The following is an 18573-nucleotide window of genomic DNA, read 5'->3' on the forward strand; positions in this document are numbered from 1 at the left end:
GCTCCAGTGCAATTTCCAGAGTCTCTTCTGACATCCATTTTGGTCTTTTCTTCCTCTACAAATTTGAAAAATTCTTTCAATTTCCCTTACCCCTCCACCCATCAAATTGTACAACCCAATGATTAATCCCCCCTTCCTCCTGCACATCACATCTTTCTTCTTCCAGCCTCTCCCACCTCTCCTAGATCCTTATACTCATTCTACAATAACAGTTTTATACAATATTTATCCTTATGGGACTGAGTTAGCTCACTCACCATAAAGCTCTCTAGTCCCTCCCAAGTCAGTTAATAATTTACAAAGTTACTGCTCCTGTGTGCTTCAAAGAATTCCATTGTGTGAATGTACCATAATTTCTCAATCCATTCATTTGTGATTGGACATCTGGGCTGATTCCATGTTCTTATGATGGTGAATAATGCTGCTATAAACATTTGTGTATAAATCTCAGTTTGTGCCTCAGTTCTCATTTTCTCAGGGTATATTCAATGTAGTGGAATATATGGGTCATATGGAATTTCTCTGTTCAGCTTTTTGAGGAAGCAGTAAACTGCCTTCCAGAATGGTTGCACCATTTTACAATCCCACCAGTAATGTTTAAGAGTTCCTTTCTCGCCACATCCTCTCCAACATCTATTACTTCCTACTAAACTGATTCCCATCTGGTTACTCTACTTTTGTTTACCCTATTCAATTCATTTTCCCCATAGCAATCAGAGTAATCATCAAATAAAATGAGGCTAACTACAACAGGAAAGTAAGTACATGATATAGTGAAATCTATCATAGAGATATGTTTTCTTATGATTCCCTTTTTTAAAATATCCTTTACTTTTAAAACTAATTTTATCTTAAATATGTTATATTACATTGTACTGCTTTTTGTTTAAAAAAATCCTCGGATTTTTTGTGTTTAAAAAAACACAAAATGTTTTATATTCCGGTATCATAAAGTAAATCCCATCATAAGTTTAAAAAAAAAGATTCTGACAGATAACAGTGAAATTGGGAGGCAGAAACCAAAGGCTTCTGAGAGGCATGTTGTTGTTGTTGTTGTTGTTAAGTGCCGTCAAGTCACAGGCGACTCATAGCAACCCTATGAAGGAGAATCCTAGATGCTTGCGTGCCTTTCATCCTCTCTCCAGGTTCATACGGTTTCTGGAGGCAAGCTATTACGGAAGTGGATGCCACTCTTCCTTCCAAGCTTGTTTTGTTTTAATCGGGGAGCTCCACCCCACCTTCTGTCCGCGCTGGGTAGCCAACCATTAACGCATTTGACACATCAGTGTCATAGTCTGAGAGGCATACAGAGCAGAAAAACTGAGGTGTGTGTAGAAACTGCGCTGGAGGATAATAATGGACTGCAAGCCAAGTGGAAGGACTGTCCACCCTTCAGAATACATGCATGTTTGCATTTTGTCTAAATTCTCCATGTGATACATCAAGAAAGTCAGAGGTGAAAGTTGTTAAAAGAAGAGCCCTCTGCCCAGGTGTCACTACTCCAGGAAGACTCTCCTGAGGACTCAGCCCTAGCCGAGGCTGGGTGCTGGTTCCCTTCTGCACTGGTTGGCTCTGAGTCCTGGTCTTGCTCATGGTACCCTTCCTGTACGGTAATTATCTGTACTGTACATTCTCCACCTGTCTCTTCTGCATGAGGTCTGATATCTCTCACCCACATTCCTGAATCCACAGCACCTGACACTGGAAGAGCTGTAGTAACTGCTCAGTAAATGATACACTAATGATCATGGCAGGTGGAGAGAGGATTGAAGTTGTTAGCAAGTTCATTTTACTTGGATCTACAATCAACACCCGTGGTGGCAGCCATCAAGAAATTCAAAGACATATTGAATTAGGAAAATCTGCTGTCAAGGACCTCACCAAAGTGCTAGAGAACAATGATGTCAGTTTAAAGACGAAGGTGCACTTGATCCAAGCCGTGGTATTTTCAGTTGTTTGGTTGGCAACTCAGAGTTGGACAATTAATGAAGATGACAAAAGAAGAAGTGATGCCTTTGAATTTTTGTATTGGAGGAGTAGTGAACTGCTAAAAGAACAGATATGTCTTGAAGTGTGGCTAATGTGCTCCTTAGAGGCAAGTTTGGTGAAACTTTGTCTCCCGTGCTTTGGGAATGTTGTCAAGAGGAGCAAGTCCTTGGAAAAAAGACATCATACTTTAAAAGATGTCATGGATAGGTAGAGGTCAGAAAAAGAGAGGAAGACCTTCGACAAGATGAATTGACATCCTGACTTTAGCAATAGGGCTTGAGCATCTCAAAATAAGGCAAAGTTCAGATCTGTTGCTCACAGATTCACTGAGTCATAGTTGACTCCATGGCAACTATAACATAACAACACCAAGATTTACCATGTGGGCAATAGTTAAGAGAGTGGGTATTTAAACATGGGACCTGGCTTAGGTTTCAAAGGGTCAAGTGGAAGAAGATGGGGCGGAGCTAACATTCCTAAAGTGGCTCAGCTGAAGAGCCCTGGTTGCGGGATATGGACAAAATGAAATTGCTACCATTTTCCAGATTTGGAAACTGAGGTTCAGAAAAGCTCAATGTCTTACCAAGGCCAGGTTAGTGGGCCTTTTCCTGAAGATGCACTGCTCTGTGAAAGGCCTCATGAAATTCACCCTCTTTGGGAAGGAACATCCAGAGAGCCTGCTGATCACAGATTACAGATTTACCTTATTGTTATGTGCCGTCGAGTTGTTTCTGACTCATAGCGACCCTATGCACAACAGCCCTAAACCCTGCTCTGTCCTGCGCCAAACGCACCGCCTCTGACACACCCATCCCGGTTACCCCAGTCACCGAATCAATCCATCTCGTAGAGGGTCTTCCCCTCCTGCGTTGTCCCTCAACCCTCTGAAGCATGATGTCCCTCTCCAAGGACCCGTCCCTCCTGGCAACATGTCCAAAGTATGTCAGACGAAGCCCCAGAATCCTTGCCTCCAAGGAGTAGCTTGGTTTAATCCTCTCCAAGATAAATCTGTTTGTTTTCCTGGCAGTCCAGGGTACATTCAGTACCCTTCTCCAGCACCACAGCTCAAAAGCATCCACTCTCCTTCTGCCCTCCCTAGTCATTGTCCAACTCTCTGATGCATAACAGGCGATTGCAAATACCATGGCCTGTATCAGGCGCACCTTAGTCAGATTTACCTTAGAGACGGTAAATGCTAGCGAGTGAGTTTAGTTTTTTTGAAAGAGATATTGAACAGCTAAGTTATTCTAAAAATGTGAACATTCACTTTTATTCAATGAATGTAATACCTTAAAACATTCTTTAGTTCAATATGGTTAGCTAAAAGTGATTCAGAGGGTGTGCTGCAATCCCAAAGGTGCACCGTTCGAATCCACCAGATGCTCCGCTGGAGAAGGAAGGGCAATTCTCTACTGTGCCAGTCAGATCAGACTTGACAGTACACAAGAAAAAAAAGGAAGAGGGGGAAAGAAAATGGTGGGGAAAGTGATTCGTAGACTAGGAGACAGAGAAGAAAAAAGGAAAATGGGGGAAACAAAAAGGAGGAAAAGCAGAGTAACATGAAAATATCTAGAAGAGGGAAGAAGAATGCTATAGAATTCAACAGGAGAAGTCTAAAGGCACAGTAGGTTACATGTTGGACTGCTAACTACAAGTTAATAGTTCAAATATACTAGTCACTAAGTCTCCCAATTTACAGTCTCAGAAACCTGCCTGAGAGTCACTTTGAGTCAAATTCAACTTGACAGTGGTGAGTTTGGGTTTTGGTTTGGAATCCCTTGCAAAACCCTTGAATTTGCTCTAGGCTGCTAATAAAAAGATTCTACATTTTGAACTCACCTATGACAGACACTAGTTAGCTGAATTGAGTTAGCAGGAGGTAGTCTGCACAAGAAGGCAGAGGGAGGGGTCTGGAGAGGAAGACTATTCTGTGGACAGCAAATGGCACACAGACAGCAGGAGTGCAAAGCCCCAGGTCCAAGGATCCCAGCCCTCAGGCCCTTTTTTCTCAGAGCCCTTCCTGGGATATGTTGTTGGAAGAAAAGAGTGAGTAATTTCCCTTTGGTTCTTGGAAATTCTGCCACAGGCATCCCTTCGAACATTTCCCTCTGGCCCCAGCCAAGCAGCTGATTAGAGATATAGGCCTGACAGCTCTGCAAACTCGGTTGTGAATCACACATCAAACCATCTCACATAACATAAACACTGCACAGCATAGCACACATAGCACAGCATAGCCTCCCATGCCTTCCCAGAGTCCTCTGGGGTGCAATCGGTTACATGCCGGGCAGCTAACAGACAAGCTGGAGGTTCAAATATACCTCAGAAGAAAGGCTTGGTGATCTGTGACTCAGCCACTGAAAAACATGGCAGAGCACAGTTCTGCTCTGACACACGTGGGGTCATCAGGAGACAGAATCAACTTGACAGCAGCTGGTGGTTGGTGGAGGTGGCCTTCATACCTGGGTCGGCATGGTCTCTGAGCTCCCCCTGCAGCACCACCCACCCTCCCAGCCTGCTGAGTCAGGGTCAGTAATCCTAGGGCAGAGAGGTAGGACTTTGCCAGCTGTCTTTTCTGAGGGACCAGCCACCATGGAGATGTTGCCTGATAGATCCTGGTTTTCCAGTGAGGGCGCCTCTGGTTGGGATTTCTATGCAGGACCCAGATCAGCCCGGCGCAGGTTCCCCAAGCTCCATAGGCATCATGACCATGTGTGGCCAGCGTCATTCTTTGGGAGGCATAGAGCCCCCAGAAAATACCAACGCAACAGTCCAGTTTCCTGCGCACACAGAACATGAAGTTCCTTCTCTCCCATGGGAGGGGGTGTCCCACCCACGCTCCTGCCACCTCCAGTCTGCCCACTCCTGGTAGCAGAGAGCTGGCTTAGCAGCTGGGGGGCCCAGAGCACGGGTGCAGGGTGGGCAGGCGCCGCCACTTGAGGGGCTGAGAGATGACATCCGAAGCTGGGCAGAGCTTTATCTTGCTGGCTGCTGAATAATGAATTCCGACTCGGTGCCTGCACTCCCAGGCGGCACGCTGGGTGCACACCACTCACACAGATACACACGCGCGCACACACACACGCTGGGCTGACAACTTGGAGGGGCGGGGGCTGCAGGGCCGCGAGTCTCCCTGAGCCGCTGGAAGGAGCAGCTCCAGCGGGTTGGCCAGGGTCTCTCTGCGGGGAGCAGCGAAGAGGGCGAGGGAGGAGGCTGCCGCGGAGCCGAGGCGTGGGAGCCGCGCGCACTCCTCGGGGCTTGCTCTTCGCTGGCTGCTCCCGCCTGGCAGTGCCCGAGCCCCCTACGCCAGCATGGCTCTGCTCGTGCACCTCAAGACCGTCACGGAACTGCGGGGCAAAGGCGACCGGATCGCCAAAGTGACTTTCCGAGGTAGGGAAGCCCTTTTTGGTAGGGGAACTGCCAGGCTCTGGAAGTCTTTAGGAATAGGGCAGGGCAGGGTAGGGAGGATGGGTGGGGAAAGTTCTCAGCAGGTCGGGGCCCCTGGTTGTCCATGGGCAGCCATCCAGCCCTGGCCTGACTGGCCATTCTGAGTCCTTGATCTTGCGGGCTCCCCGTGTTTTGATCCCTGTGTCTGTGTCATCCTGTCCTGCACTCACCACCTGCCAGTGCTGTGGGAGCCCTCTGCTGCAGGTGGCTGGGGAGACAGAAGCAAGGAGCCCACAGCTGGGCTCAGAGGGACCAGGACTGAGCCCACTCCCCTCTGCCCTCTCCTAGAGATCGATTACTTTGGGGCGTAAGGTGGGATCTAGCGCCTGACAGATCCAGGATGGCTTCTAGACACCATACCAGCCATGAGTTAGCTGGTCCCCATGTGATGGGGGTCCTGGTGGGGCTTTAACTCCAAGGCAGGGACCCAGTGAGCCCCACTTCTGCTCTCTTGTTCTCTCCTCTCATTCTTTCTACTTATGCATGCAGTCACCATTTGTCACAGCCTACTGTGTGCCAATGTTGGGGCTAGCTAGCAGTTGTTAATCCAAAGGTGGCCCCAGCTCTGCCCTCTAGAAGCTGGCAATCTGGGAAAGGAGGGCCAGTGTGGAGATAGACAAGTGTAATGGCCTGGGATACAGCAAGGAAAATGAAGCTACTCCCAAATGCCAGCTGGAGATGGGGTGGTCAGGGAAGGCTTCCTGGAGGAGGAGGAGACATCTCAGCTGAGGCCCAAGAGCCCAGAGGGAGAGAGCGAGGTGGGAAGGGGATGAAAGAGCAAGGAGAGAGAAGAACATCCAGCAAGGCTAGAGGAAGATCTGGGATGCAGAGCGAGACAGGAGCTGAGGTTAAGGACAGCTGAGCCAAGGAGGTGAGGCTGGACCTCCTTGGCTCAGTCAGCTGGAGTGGGGCGGGGATGGGGTGGGCAGGGGGGTCCCTGCATAGATTTAAGTAGGAAAGGGTAAGGCGGGTTTACCTCTGCCCTTGACCTACCCACCTCTGTTTTTCTACCTGTCCACAGCCCAACCACTGTGTCAGAGGATCCCTATCTGCTGTTGACCAAAGACTAGAGCACCCTCCAAGGTTCTTTCTCCCTGAGTAGAGTCTGAGGGTGTGAATCGGGGCGGGGGGGGGGGGACAGATGAGAACATCCCACAATATCAAAGAGCAGAACAAGCATTTAGGGCCAGGTTGGGTACAGAACTCTGTCAGGAGGGACAGGTGAGATGCAGGGTTGGGGTTCAATGTTGCCTCTCCATCTTTTCCTGAAGGCTTAAGCAAAAGCCTCAGGCACCTATATCAACCTTAGCTGTGCAGCTCTAGATATGAGGCTATGAGCTGTCTCTTGTTCACAAGGGACACGCACTGCTCACAGTGTGGTGGTGATCACAGCATCTGTGCTAACAGGAGCAGGTCAGGCAGGAGCAGAGAGGGAGGGTGGGAAGGCTGCCTGTTGCTTCCCACACGAGCCCACTGACAGCTTTCTCTAGAGCACCCTGGACCTCCGCATGCCACCTGCTGGCTCATCCCAGCGTTAGGAAAAGCAACTGTCCTGTTGGTTTTGTTTTGGTCTTTTTTGTCTGTGAAATGCACCCCTATGTTCAATAGACACCACAGTTGTGACAGTATTGTTACAACTAGGACAGGATAGTCCTGAGCTACACAAGTCTGGACCCATTTTGTAGGTAGAGCAATCAAGGTATAACAGTAAAGACACCTGCATGGCATCAGTGGAGGGGACGAGTCGTGGCAGCCCCAGCTCTCCAGGTCTCACCCTCAGTCCTGCTTGCTAGACTCTGCTAGCTCCTTTAGATCCTGCCAGGTCAACCGAGGTGGGGGGTAGGGAGTGACGGTGAACACCTCTTTAGTCTGGATCCCTCCTCTTTCTCTAACTGGACATTCCAACCTCAGAGCAGTCTATTTACAAACTGCACCTCTTTGACTGAGTGGAAAAATCCCCTTCCAAGCTAAGGATTTGCAGGAGGTGGCCACAGGCAGAGCTCCCGAGGAGGGGTAAGGGGGCAGGATGGACAGATGGCAAGCAGGTTTCTAGAAAGAGTGCTTTATAGCAACCAGAGATGCCTGAGGCACCCCAAAAGCAATAATTCACATCTCTACTGCTGTCAAAACAAATAAGCTAGAGGAAGAAAAGAGTGTATATAGCAAGCAGTCAGACAGAGACTCCCAAACTCCCGAATCCCCTGAATTGGGTTAGATTGTTGTTTTATGTGCCGTTGAGTCCAGTGTGAGTCATAGCAGCCCTGAGCCCTGCTCTAGCCTGAGCCAATGACACTCCTACCCTCAGTTACCTCAGTTCCTGTGTCAATCCATCTCATCCTGGGTTTTCCTCTCCTACACTAACCCTCTACCTTCCTAAGCATGATGACCTTCTTCAAGAACTGGTCCCTTCTGGCCATGTGCCCAAAGTATGTGAGATAGAGCTTCAAAATCCCTGCCTCCAAAGAGCAGCTTGGTTTCACCCTTTCCAGGACAGACTTGTTTTTTGGTTGTCCATAGTATGTTCAAGACTCTTCTCCAGCATTACAACTCAAGGCATCAATTCTTCTTCTGTCATCCTTAGTCATTGTCCAGCTCTCTGATGTGTACCAAATAATTGTGAAGACCATGGCCTGGATCAGGCACACCTTAATCTCTAGGTTGATATTGTTGCACTCTGACAGAAGATTTTCCTAATATAATTAATCTTTTGATTTCCTGATTGCTAGTGCCAAAAGTGTTGATTATGGACCTGAGGCAAGCTGAAACTGTTAACAATGTCAGTTTCTTCTCCATCTATCATGTGCTGCCATTTGGCCCAGTGGTGAGAATCTTTGTCCTTTTGATGTTGAGCTTCAATCCATATTGAAGGCTGCAGTCCCTGACCTTCTGCAGTAAGCTCTTCAGGTCCTCTACTGTTTCAGCAAACAAGGTTGTGTCATCTGCATAACGCAGGTTGTTGATGAGTCTTCCTCCAATACTGATGCCACGTTCCTCCTCATAGAGCCCAGCCTCCAGACTGATCTGTTCTGCATATAGATAGAAAAAGTATGAAGGCAGGATGTATCCCTGACACACTCCTTTCCTGATTTTGAACCATGCGACGTTTCCTTGCTTTGTTCTGAGGACCAGGCATAGGTTTCACCTCAGCACAATCAGGTGTTCTGGGATTCTCATTCTGTTCAAGGTTAGCCACAATTTTTGTGATCCACACAGTCAAATATGAATTAGGCCAATTAGTTGTGGCCCAAAGTAGGCTAAGCCAGCTGGTTGATATGTAATGTCATTATCCTCTTCTGTGCCATCCAGGACACACAGGAAGGAGTCGTGCTGGGCTGTGGTAGTGACATGGAGTCAGACACTCTAGGTCCTACAGATTCTGCAACTTACTCATCTCTCTGCCTCTCATTTTCCTCATCTATAAAATGGACATGGTAATAATACCTACCTCATTAGGTTGCTGCAGTAAGTAAGAGTTTAGAAGGGTTTGAAGAAAGAACATTCAAATGGCTGACATGCTTCTGAGGCTGGCATTCTCCTGGAGGACAACTGCTGGCTCCTGAGGTCTCCTCTTTCCATCTCACTTCCTGTTAAGGAGTGTGTAGAAAGGACTCCCACATAAAGCATGAAGGGGAGAGGAAGGCTCATCTGATGGCCTCTGCCAAGAGCAGGCAAGTCGAGGCTGGCTTCGCTCTGTAGGACACCCCCAGCTAAGATATTCTGCAGAATCCAGCCCAAGGACAGACACCCTGAAATACTTCTTCTTATATTGGCCTGGTGAGCAGCAGTTTTGTGTCTAGAACCTTCTCTTTCTCCACTCTCCCAGATTAACCAGACACCACCCCCGCTCTCAGGCCCACTCACTCTTTATTGCCCAGCTCTCTCTCGAGCTCAAAGATCTTACTGAACAGTTAGCCATTCTTAATCTGGTCCCACTCATATTCATTCATTCATTCTCAAGCTTGCTGGTATTTGTGAACTGAGCATCTTGCATGTTTGAGCCTCAACCTGGGCCTGAGAACTTCGAGGTGAAGAAGATGTAACCCTGGCCTTAGAGGGTATGTGCCTCATGGGGTCAGACAAGAGGTGAGGAAGCCTGAATGAGGCACCAGAAGGCATGGACTCCGTTCCCAGCCATGCATGCAGGCCATGGGGAATGGGGACTCCAGTTTCGCATTGATAGGGTGAAGACCACAATTCTAATGTAACTCAGAAGACTGCATTGAGAGTCAAATGTGGGTTGTATGGTGCCTTAACCCCAGATCACCACCCAAACCATAAAGCAACAGACCGCAGGGCAGGACAGGCCTGTCAGTTCTTCATTCTGCCTCTGTCCACCACTCAAGCCCTGTTAAGTCCCCACAGTGAGTACCTGTGCTGTCAGGTGGCTTTCCCAGGCTGGCTGTGATTCCTTCTTGCCAAAACACTGCTCTAGGGGTTTCATGCATGAGATATGCAATGTCTGGGTATGAGTCCAGGTAATTTACCTGAACTCACTCACCTGGTGATCAATCAGCCCAGAGTTTTGTTTTCTCAGATCATTACCCCACCCCACCCCCAGGTGAATTTTCATCCTCTTGCATCTCTCCATATTCTACCTCCAACTCTCACCCCGCTCTGTTCCCCCACACTGAGCTTCTTGCCTTCCCTTTTACACTCCCTAAGCCTTAAGATACTGTTTGCCTTTTGCCTGGAGGGACCCCACCCTCCACCCGCAGTGTCCCCCTAACTCTCCCCATCCTTTGAGAGCCCACTCATTCGTTCCCCCTGTGCTTTATGGTTTTGCGCATGGCAGAGATGGTGAGGATGGCACGGGATGGAGCAGGATATGTCGGCTGCTCATGGAATCACTATCCATCGTAGTCTACTCAATAGCGCCTAACAACATCTCCAAGGGAAAGAGATACACCATCTTCTCCTGTGCCACTCACAGCCATGGAAAACTCACCAGATGGTCAGCCATGAGTCCGTTCTGACTGGACAGCAAGGAGTTTGAGGTGTTTGCTTGTCTTACTAGATAGGTCTGCTATGGCGCTTTTTGTTTTAGAAATTGCCACATTTCTGGATGCTGCATTAACTTCTGAAACCGTACTGGCAGGTACGGATCAGATGCTAGCCATTCCTATTGAGCCTCGTGCTGAGAACTGAGCCTGGCCTTCAAAATGTCTAAGAAGTGACTGCTGAGTGCACATTCTCCTTTCACTGTGGCGCTTTCACTCTTGGCCTCAACTTTCCCAGCCATGAGCTCCTGCCTCATAGATGTCAATGCAGGGGATGGATAAAGGGACTGGAAGAGGCCTCATGATCCAATTGTGAAATCCCTGGTCCATGTTCTCTTCATGGCTCTTCCTAGGGCAAATGTCGATAGAGTCCAGCTCGAGCCCCTAGTCAGAGCAAGAGGCCATGTTTGATCACACTCCTTTACTGATCACTCTTATGAGCATTGCTACATATGCACACACAGCACAGGGCTGGAGTTGAATAAACTCCAGGGTCTCATGGCCTGTTGGAGAAAAGGCATGTGAGCAGACATAATGGAAACACAGTGAAAGGAGTAGAGGGATGGTGGTAGGGCAGGGCTCAGAGTGCTCAGAGGATGCTACAGAGATCTGCAACCACTGATACTCCTGAGCTGATCCAGGCCCCTAGTGGGCCCTTGAGTGTCAGACTCAAGTCTTTTCTCCCCCAGTTTTCAGTGGTTGAGGTTTTGGAAGTAGATTGCCAGGACTTTCTTCTGAGGAGACTCTGAGTGGATTTGAACTCCCAACCTTCCAATTTGCTCTGCACTGTGTTTTCCATGAATAAGGGAAGATTTCATTAAAGGAAAGGAGGAGGAAGGACTTAAGGTGGGTCTTAAATAGGCAGCCCTGCTGGAGATGCAGGGTGGGAAGGGTTGGAGGTGAAGAGGAAGCCTTTTCGAGTGGTGGGGGTGTGTGCTGTCGACTTGGAATTGACTCATAGCTGACCCTCCAGCGAGTTTTCAGAGGCAGTAAATCACACAAGAGGAAAACCAAAGTCGGGGGGGAAACCCCAAAACCCACTGCCATTTAAAAAACAACAACAATCACCTATCACCATTGAGTTGATTCTGATTTAGTGACCTGAGAGTACAGAGAAGGACTGCTCCAGAGGGTTCCAAAGCTGTCATCTTTACAGAAGCAGAATGCAACGTCTTTCTCCCATGAAGCAGCTGGTAGGTTTGAACCACTGACCTTCTGACTGTGAGCACTTTGATACACCAGAGCCCAACCAGTGTATCACCAGGGTCCAGTGTCAGATTTACCCAATGAGCAAAGTAGACTCAAGTTTACTAATCCATAGTGAACAATTTCACTTTTTGCTACCACATCAAAGATTCTGCTTCTACAGAAGACTGGCATTTGTCTCTCCTGATCCCACAGCACTGACTTACAGAACCAAGGCCTCTTTTTCAAACGTACCACCCCTGACAGGGATGGAGGGAGCTCTGGTAGCCTAGCAGATAGGGAGTTATGCTGCCAATCCAAAGGTGGATTGTTCGAATCTACCAGCTGCTGCTGCACAGAAGAAAGATGGTCAACCTTCCAGGCAATTTACAGCTTCTACAAGCCTGCGAGAGGGTCAGCTATGGGTCAATTCTGCCTTCATGGCAATCAGGGCAGGGGAGGAGAGAGAGATGGGGCACTTAGCAAGGTATGCATGGACTTACTTATACTGCCTACTAAGCCCTGGTGCGTAGTTTCACATGATTTTCAAGGTAGCATGAAATCCATGTGAAATTGTTCACTATAGGTGAACAAATAAACCCATGTTTATCTTGCTTATTGGACAATCCACTCAGGCCAAGCTCCCTTACCCTGGATGGTGAGGAAGGAACCCCATGGTTTAGAGGGAACACCATGTGTATGGTGACTGGGGAGCCACTGGGTGTGGAACAGAGAGGGCAGCCAATGAAAGGAGGGGAGCCGAGCCAGGAAAGGAGCGAGGAATTGTGTGCCTGGTGGGGATCTGGGGGGGGTGGGGCAGCCCAGGCACCAGGAACAAGCCTTTCTTACTATTGACAGCTAGGGCCACCTCTTTCCAAATAACATTTGCTTTCACCAATAGTACCAGGGAGGAACCCCTGTTTTTGATGATATCTGTCTGGATGTGATTTGCCATCCCTGCTGAAACAGGTAGGATGTCCCAGTGCCCACTCCTGAGATGCTCCCTGGGTGGCTGGGCCTGCGTGTGGACTCTGCTCTGTCCAGCACCTTCTCCTCTTCCTCTGCAGAAGGTGGAAGCTTTTGTCTCAATGAAAGCAGCAGACAGGATGCTCAAGGGAGGCTGTGGGTAAAGCTCTGTGCTTTTGCTGTCAACCCAATTGATGCGCCACTGCTTCTCCCTCCCGCTTTTCAGGAGAGCAGCTCCCTATAAAGGTGCACACATAGGCGCACGCACACACATGTAGAAATCTACGCTCCCTCCTTGAGCAAACAGAGGCAGACTGAGTTGAAAGCCTGCAGAACAAACTGAAAATCCCCCCGCCTTCTGCTTTGATAAGAAGAATGTTATTTGTACGGTATGGAAATGACCATCAATCTGTCTTCTGCTCCCAAAGCCCACAGCATTCCAAAATACTGCTGGAAATGTACTAAAAAAGAGGCTTGTAAAGAATTTCCCTGAATTGTGCCACCTTGCTTATCATTGTACCATAACTGATAACGTAAAAGCTACATCCCTTTCCATACTCGGGCCTGGTTTCTGTTTGCTTCTTCCTTTTTGTAATTGAAAGCTTCAAATATGTAGGAGGAAAAGTGTGAGGATTTCCATCCCTTCCACAAAATCAGCTCCAGTAACTAATTCATCTGCATTCATCTCCTCTTGTCTTATTTTGAAGCAAATTTCAACCTTCATACCATTTCATCTGAAAGATCTAGTACATAATTATAAAAGATAAAGAATTTTTTTACAAAATGGAACACATACTACATCATTCCTAAAAAATGAGCAAGAATTCCTTAATATCATCAAATATTCAGGAGTAATCTATTTTTAACTGCTTTGTAAATGCTGTAACTTGTTTTTCAGTTTATTGAAAGCAACATTTTGATGTCTTTTCTGCATTCCTTGCATTGCTAGTAAAATTAGATCAAATCCTTAATCACTCCTTTACTCACATTTTTCACTCCTCCGGGTGGTAAATACACTCGGGGTGGCAGCTTTGGGTTAACCTCTATTCAAGGCAATGAGATTAATGAAGGAGGTCAAGCCTTACACGAGCCGTTGTGAATGTGCTGAGTGATAGGGAAGGGTGGAAATGTTAGGGCAGCACCAGTCAACAGAAACCCTTATAGACCAAGAGATCTGAGCAGGAAGAGATGGAGGAAGAGCCCACTGAAGGGACGCAGGACTGAGGGAACCGCACGGTTTGGTGTGTGATTGAGTCGATCACGACTCCTAGTAACCCTGGGAACAATAAAGCTGAACTTCACCCTGCCCTGCACCATCCTCATCCTCTGTGCTGCCACCTGCTTTTTGGCTGGCAGTGCAACTCCTTACCCACGAGGTCACCAGAGCTCCCTAGAGAGAAGGTTGTGGTTGTTGTTGTGTGCCATCAGGAAGCAGCACTGAAAGGGGTGGGTGTGTGGGGGGGTGAAGGATCTGGCAGTACCCAGTGTCTCTGACTTGGTTACGTGGGTGGACCATGAGGACGCCAACAGAGACAGGGAGCACACAGGACGGGGTCAAAGAGGATGGACTTATTCTTTCCTGCGGGTCTTTCTGGTGAAAATGTCCAGCGGATGCTTGGAACTCTGACTCAGTAAAGTGGTTGCACAGGAATGTGGTTGAATCTCAGTGATTTGGGGATCCAGCTGGTAAGGGAAGGTTAAGGAGAAAGACATCCCCTGAGGGGATTACAGGAATGCTTTGGTGATCAAATGAGGACCACCTACAAATGTGAATATCTAGTCACTCATTCATTGCCATCAGGCTGGAAGTGACTCATACATGACCTTCCGGCAGGTTTTCAGAGGCTGTAAATCTCACTCGAGAAGATTGCCCATTTTTCTACCACAGAGAAGCTGGTGGACTTGAACTGCGAGAGAAACACCACCTTTGGATTAGCAGTGCAACTCTCTAACCACTAGGCCATGTGAAAGGTTCTATAAATGTGACATCTTGTACAAATGGGAGGAATGCTGTGGTTATCACACGGTTGCAGCCTTCTGGAGCTCTGAGAAATAAGAGTGGGAAAGATTGTGGCCCTGCTTGTTCCTGGGCCCAGGGATTTGTGGACAGGACTTTGGTTGATCCTCCACTGAAGGACAATGTCACTTGGAATCATTACCATCCGGGACACTCCAGGGCCGCACTAGGTTTGACACAGAGCCAAGCCAGTTCCAGTCAGTTTGATTCTGACTTATGACAACCTCAGGTGTGTCAGAATAGAAACGTCCTCCAATGGGTTTTCAAAGACTGAATTTTTGTTTTTTTGTTTGTTTGTTTGTTTGTTTTTATTAAATTTTATTAGTTTTAATGAACATTTACAGGGATTTTGGGTTTTCATTCCTTCATTGCTGCACCATTCTCTCTACCCTCCTCCCCAGTTTGTTCTTCTTCCCCGCCATCCGAATGTCTGTTTTAATTGTCCAATTGCCACAGTGCTTGTCAAAGTCAGTTCTGATTAATCTCCTTTGTCGGTGTGTCCTTTGCCATTCCCTATCACTCCTCCCTGAGAGAGACTTCACCCTGTTTCATAAGGAAAAGGGGATGGTGTATTCTCTTAGCTACTTCCTGCTGAAAAGGGACGCTGTGGGTTTCAGGGTGAAGATCTTCTCTCACCACTCTAAAGGGCCCCTTTGGCAGTAAAGACTGAATTTTTGTAAGACCTTTCCAGGCCCTTCTCCCAAGGTTATCTGCAGTGAGTGGGCTGAGGTAAAAATCTGCCACCTCTCTGCCTCCCCACCTGGGCGCGTGCCTCTGGGTGGATTTGAACCCCCAGGCTTTGGGTTACCAGCTCAGTGCATTAAGCATGTACACCAGCCAGGCACTCCACGGCACAAAACAGATCCAAAATGAATGAGTAAGGCAGGAGTGCTGCCTGCAAGTGTAACCAGAGCAGCCAACAGCCTGGGTCATCTTAGCAACAAGGGGTCCTCTGCAGACCAGGTCTAAGCAGCACCAGGCAGAGGCCAATTCCAGAAACATCTAACAGAAAATACCATCTGAGCATTTTTTTCTTTGGTCTCTTGTCTACTCCCTGCCTGGACTGATCCACCTCCCAGATATTGGCTCAGTTGTCTTTGTTTCAGTTTTATTTTGCTTTCTCTCCAAGGCAGAAGAGTTTGTCTGCTTAGTTAGAGGTCACTTTCTCCTTGCTGGTTGTTTTTTTTTTTAAGTAAAATGTTAAGATTGCCATTTTGATAATATTTTGGCATCATTTGAGGCTATAAAATGAGCTACTCTCCCGGCAAGTATCATTAGTTCCTGGTACTGTGTACTCTGCACAGCTTGTGGGTCACTAGGACCAGAAGTCTCTTTGTCACTCAAATGGTGGACTCTAGGATCCCGCAGTTGCTAAGCATATAGCTTAGCATATGAGCATGTGTGCTGGTCTCAAAGGGAAACCTCAGGTGCTCTCTCTCGACCTCAGGATCGGGGTCTGGAAATGTGGACCAGATCTACCAGTGAGTTCCTTGGCAAAGTCAGAATTTGAGTGGGCATCTGGAATAATGTGTTTAACATAAACTAGAGAGATGCAGCTTCTAATCTTTGAGTATGCCAAGAAGTGAGAGAACAACTGCTTTCCTGGACAACTCTTTTTAAATTGGATGTCTTCATTCAAGTTGGACAAGGAAATCTATAGAGAAACACACGATTTGAGAAGACTTCAACCACTTGACAAACTTAAGACTACACATTTTCCTCAAATGCACATAGAATACTCAACATGGTAAATTACACACTTCTCATTTCAATAAGGTTCAGTAGATAGAGAATTGATGTCTTTGAGCTATGATGCTGGAGAAGAATATTGAATATTTCATGGACTGACAGAAGAACAAACAGGTTCATCCTAAAGAGGGTGAAGCCAGGCTGCTCCTTGGAGGCAAGGATTCTGAGGCTTCATCTGACATACTTTGGGCATGTTGCAAGGAGGGATTGGTCCTTGGAGAGGGACGCCATGAGTGGAACGGTGGAGAAACGGAGAAAGAGAGGGAGATCATCGATGAGGCGGGTTGATACAGTGATTGGGGTAATGAGAGTAGGTGTGTTAGAGACAATAAATTTGGCACAGGATAGAGCAGGTTTCAGGGCTGTTGTACATTGGGTCACTATGAGTCTCAAGCAACTCAACAGCACATAACAACAACAACAACATCATTTCAAAAGATTTTAGGATATGTTTTCTCACCAAAATGGAACTCAGAAATCAATAACATAAAGATATCTAGACAATCTCTAGATATTAAACAATAACCTTCTAAATAATCAAATAGTGAAAGAAGAAATCACAAGTGAAAATAGAAACCATTTCTACCTGAATATTATTATTGTTGTTGTTGTTATGTGTCGTCAAGTCACTTGCGACTCATAGCGACCCTATGTACAAGAGCCCTAAATCCTACTCTATCTTGTGCCAACCTCACTGTCTCCAACACACCTACTCCCATGACCCCAATCATTGAACTGATCCATCTAATCAAGGGTCTTCCTCTCCTGCGCTGTCCTTCTAACCTCCCAAGTATGACGTCCCTCTCCAAGGACTGGTCCCTCTTTGTAATATGTCCAAAGTATGTCAGATGAAGCTTCAGAATTCTTGCCTCCAAGGAGCAGCCTGGTTTCACCCTCTCCAGGACGAACCTGTTTGTTCTCCTAGCAGTCCATTGTATATTCAATACTCTTCTCCAGCACCACAGCTCAAAGGCATCAATTCTACTTCTGTCATTACTAGTTATTGTCCAACTCTCTGATGAATGGCGTGCAGTTACAAAGACTATGGCCTAGATCAGGCACACCTTAGTCTCCAGGTGAATGATATCAGAAGCACAATATGTCAACATTTATAGCTTTGAAGACTCACAGCAAAGAGAGGAAAAACATAAAGTTAATGATGTAGGTTTCTAAAGAAACTGCTGAAAGAAGAACAAATCGAACTTAACATAAGTGAAAAAGAAGGAAATGGAAAACAGAAAAAAAAATCAATGAAACCAAAAGTTGGTTTCTCGAAAATATTGATAAAATGGATAAACTCCTAGTGAGACTGATAAAAAAATAGACAAGAAAACTCAAATAACTAATATATGAAATGAAAGAAAGGATCATTAAAAGGAAAATAAGAGCATATTATGAATAACTTTGTCAGTAAATGTTATATCTCAGATGAAATAGATAAATCTAAAATAAAAACCACTTTACCAAAACCGACAAAAAAAGGAAATGGAAAATCTGAAGAACCTAGTATATGTTGTTACTGTTATTATGTGCTCTTGAGTTGGAATTAACTCATAGCTGGCTCTCCTGCAGATTTTCATAGGCTGTATATTGCAAGAGAGATTTCCCCTTTCTCCCAAGGAGCAACTGGTAGATTTGAACTACTCTTCTTTGAGTTGGCAGCACAACTCCTTACCCACTAGGCCACCAGAGCTCTGCTGTCTATTAGGGAAACTGACTCTGTAATAATAATAATAATAATAATAATAATGGTGGTGGTAGTGGTGGTGAGCAACCTCCCCACAAAGAAAACTTCATGCCCAGATGGCTTCCCTGGCAAACTTCAGCAAATTGTTAAAAGAGAAGTAATGCAATCTTACATATACTCTTTCTGAGAATAGAGAAAGAACACCTTCCAACTCACCTTCAAAAATTTTGTGCTCTTGTGCCCACTGTGACATATAGAGACCCTATAAACAATAGACCAAAACCTTGCTCTATCTTGTGCCTTCGTAATTTCCACCATGCTCAACCCATTCTTGCAGTCATTTCTTTTTTTTTAATCATTAAATTTTATTAGTTTTAATAAGTGTTTACAGGGATTTTGGGTTTTCATTCCTTCATTGCTGCACCATTCTCTCTACCCTCCTCCCCAGTTTGTTCTTCTTCCCCCGCCATCCGAATGTCTGTTTTAATTGTCCAATTGCCACAGTGCTTGTCAAAGTCAGTTCTGATTAATCTCCT

The 18573-nt window shown here is 46.6% G+C and overlaps 1 protein-coding gene across 4 annotated transcripts in view; it reads left to right on the forward strand.

Annotated features, from left to right (window-relative positions):
- Window positions 1-5300: 5300 nt before the first annotated feature.
- Window positions 5301-18573, forward strand: part of OTOF (otoferlin) — a 134763-nt gene continuing 121490 nt past the window's right edge. For all 4 annotated transcript variants that reach the window (XM_006880609.1, XM_006880611.1, XM_006880610.1 and 1 more), the window contains exon 1: window positions 5301-5379. In XM_006880609.1, the coding sequence (XP_006880671.1) occupies window positions 5301-5379 (79 nt within the window). The remainder of the gene's footprint in view (window positions 5380-18573) is intronic.

This window comes from Elephantulus edwardii, unplaced genomic scaffold (genome assembly GCF_000299155.1).
Source record: "Elephantulus edwardii isolate Elephantulus edwardi_28Jun2011 unplaced genomic scaffold, EleEdw1.0 scaffold00009, whole genome shotgun sequence".
Lineage (NCBI taxonomy): Eukaryota > Metazoa > Chordata > Mammalia > Macroscelidea > Macroscelididae > Elephantulus > Elephantulus edwardii.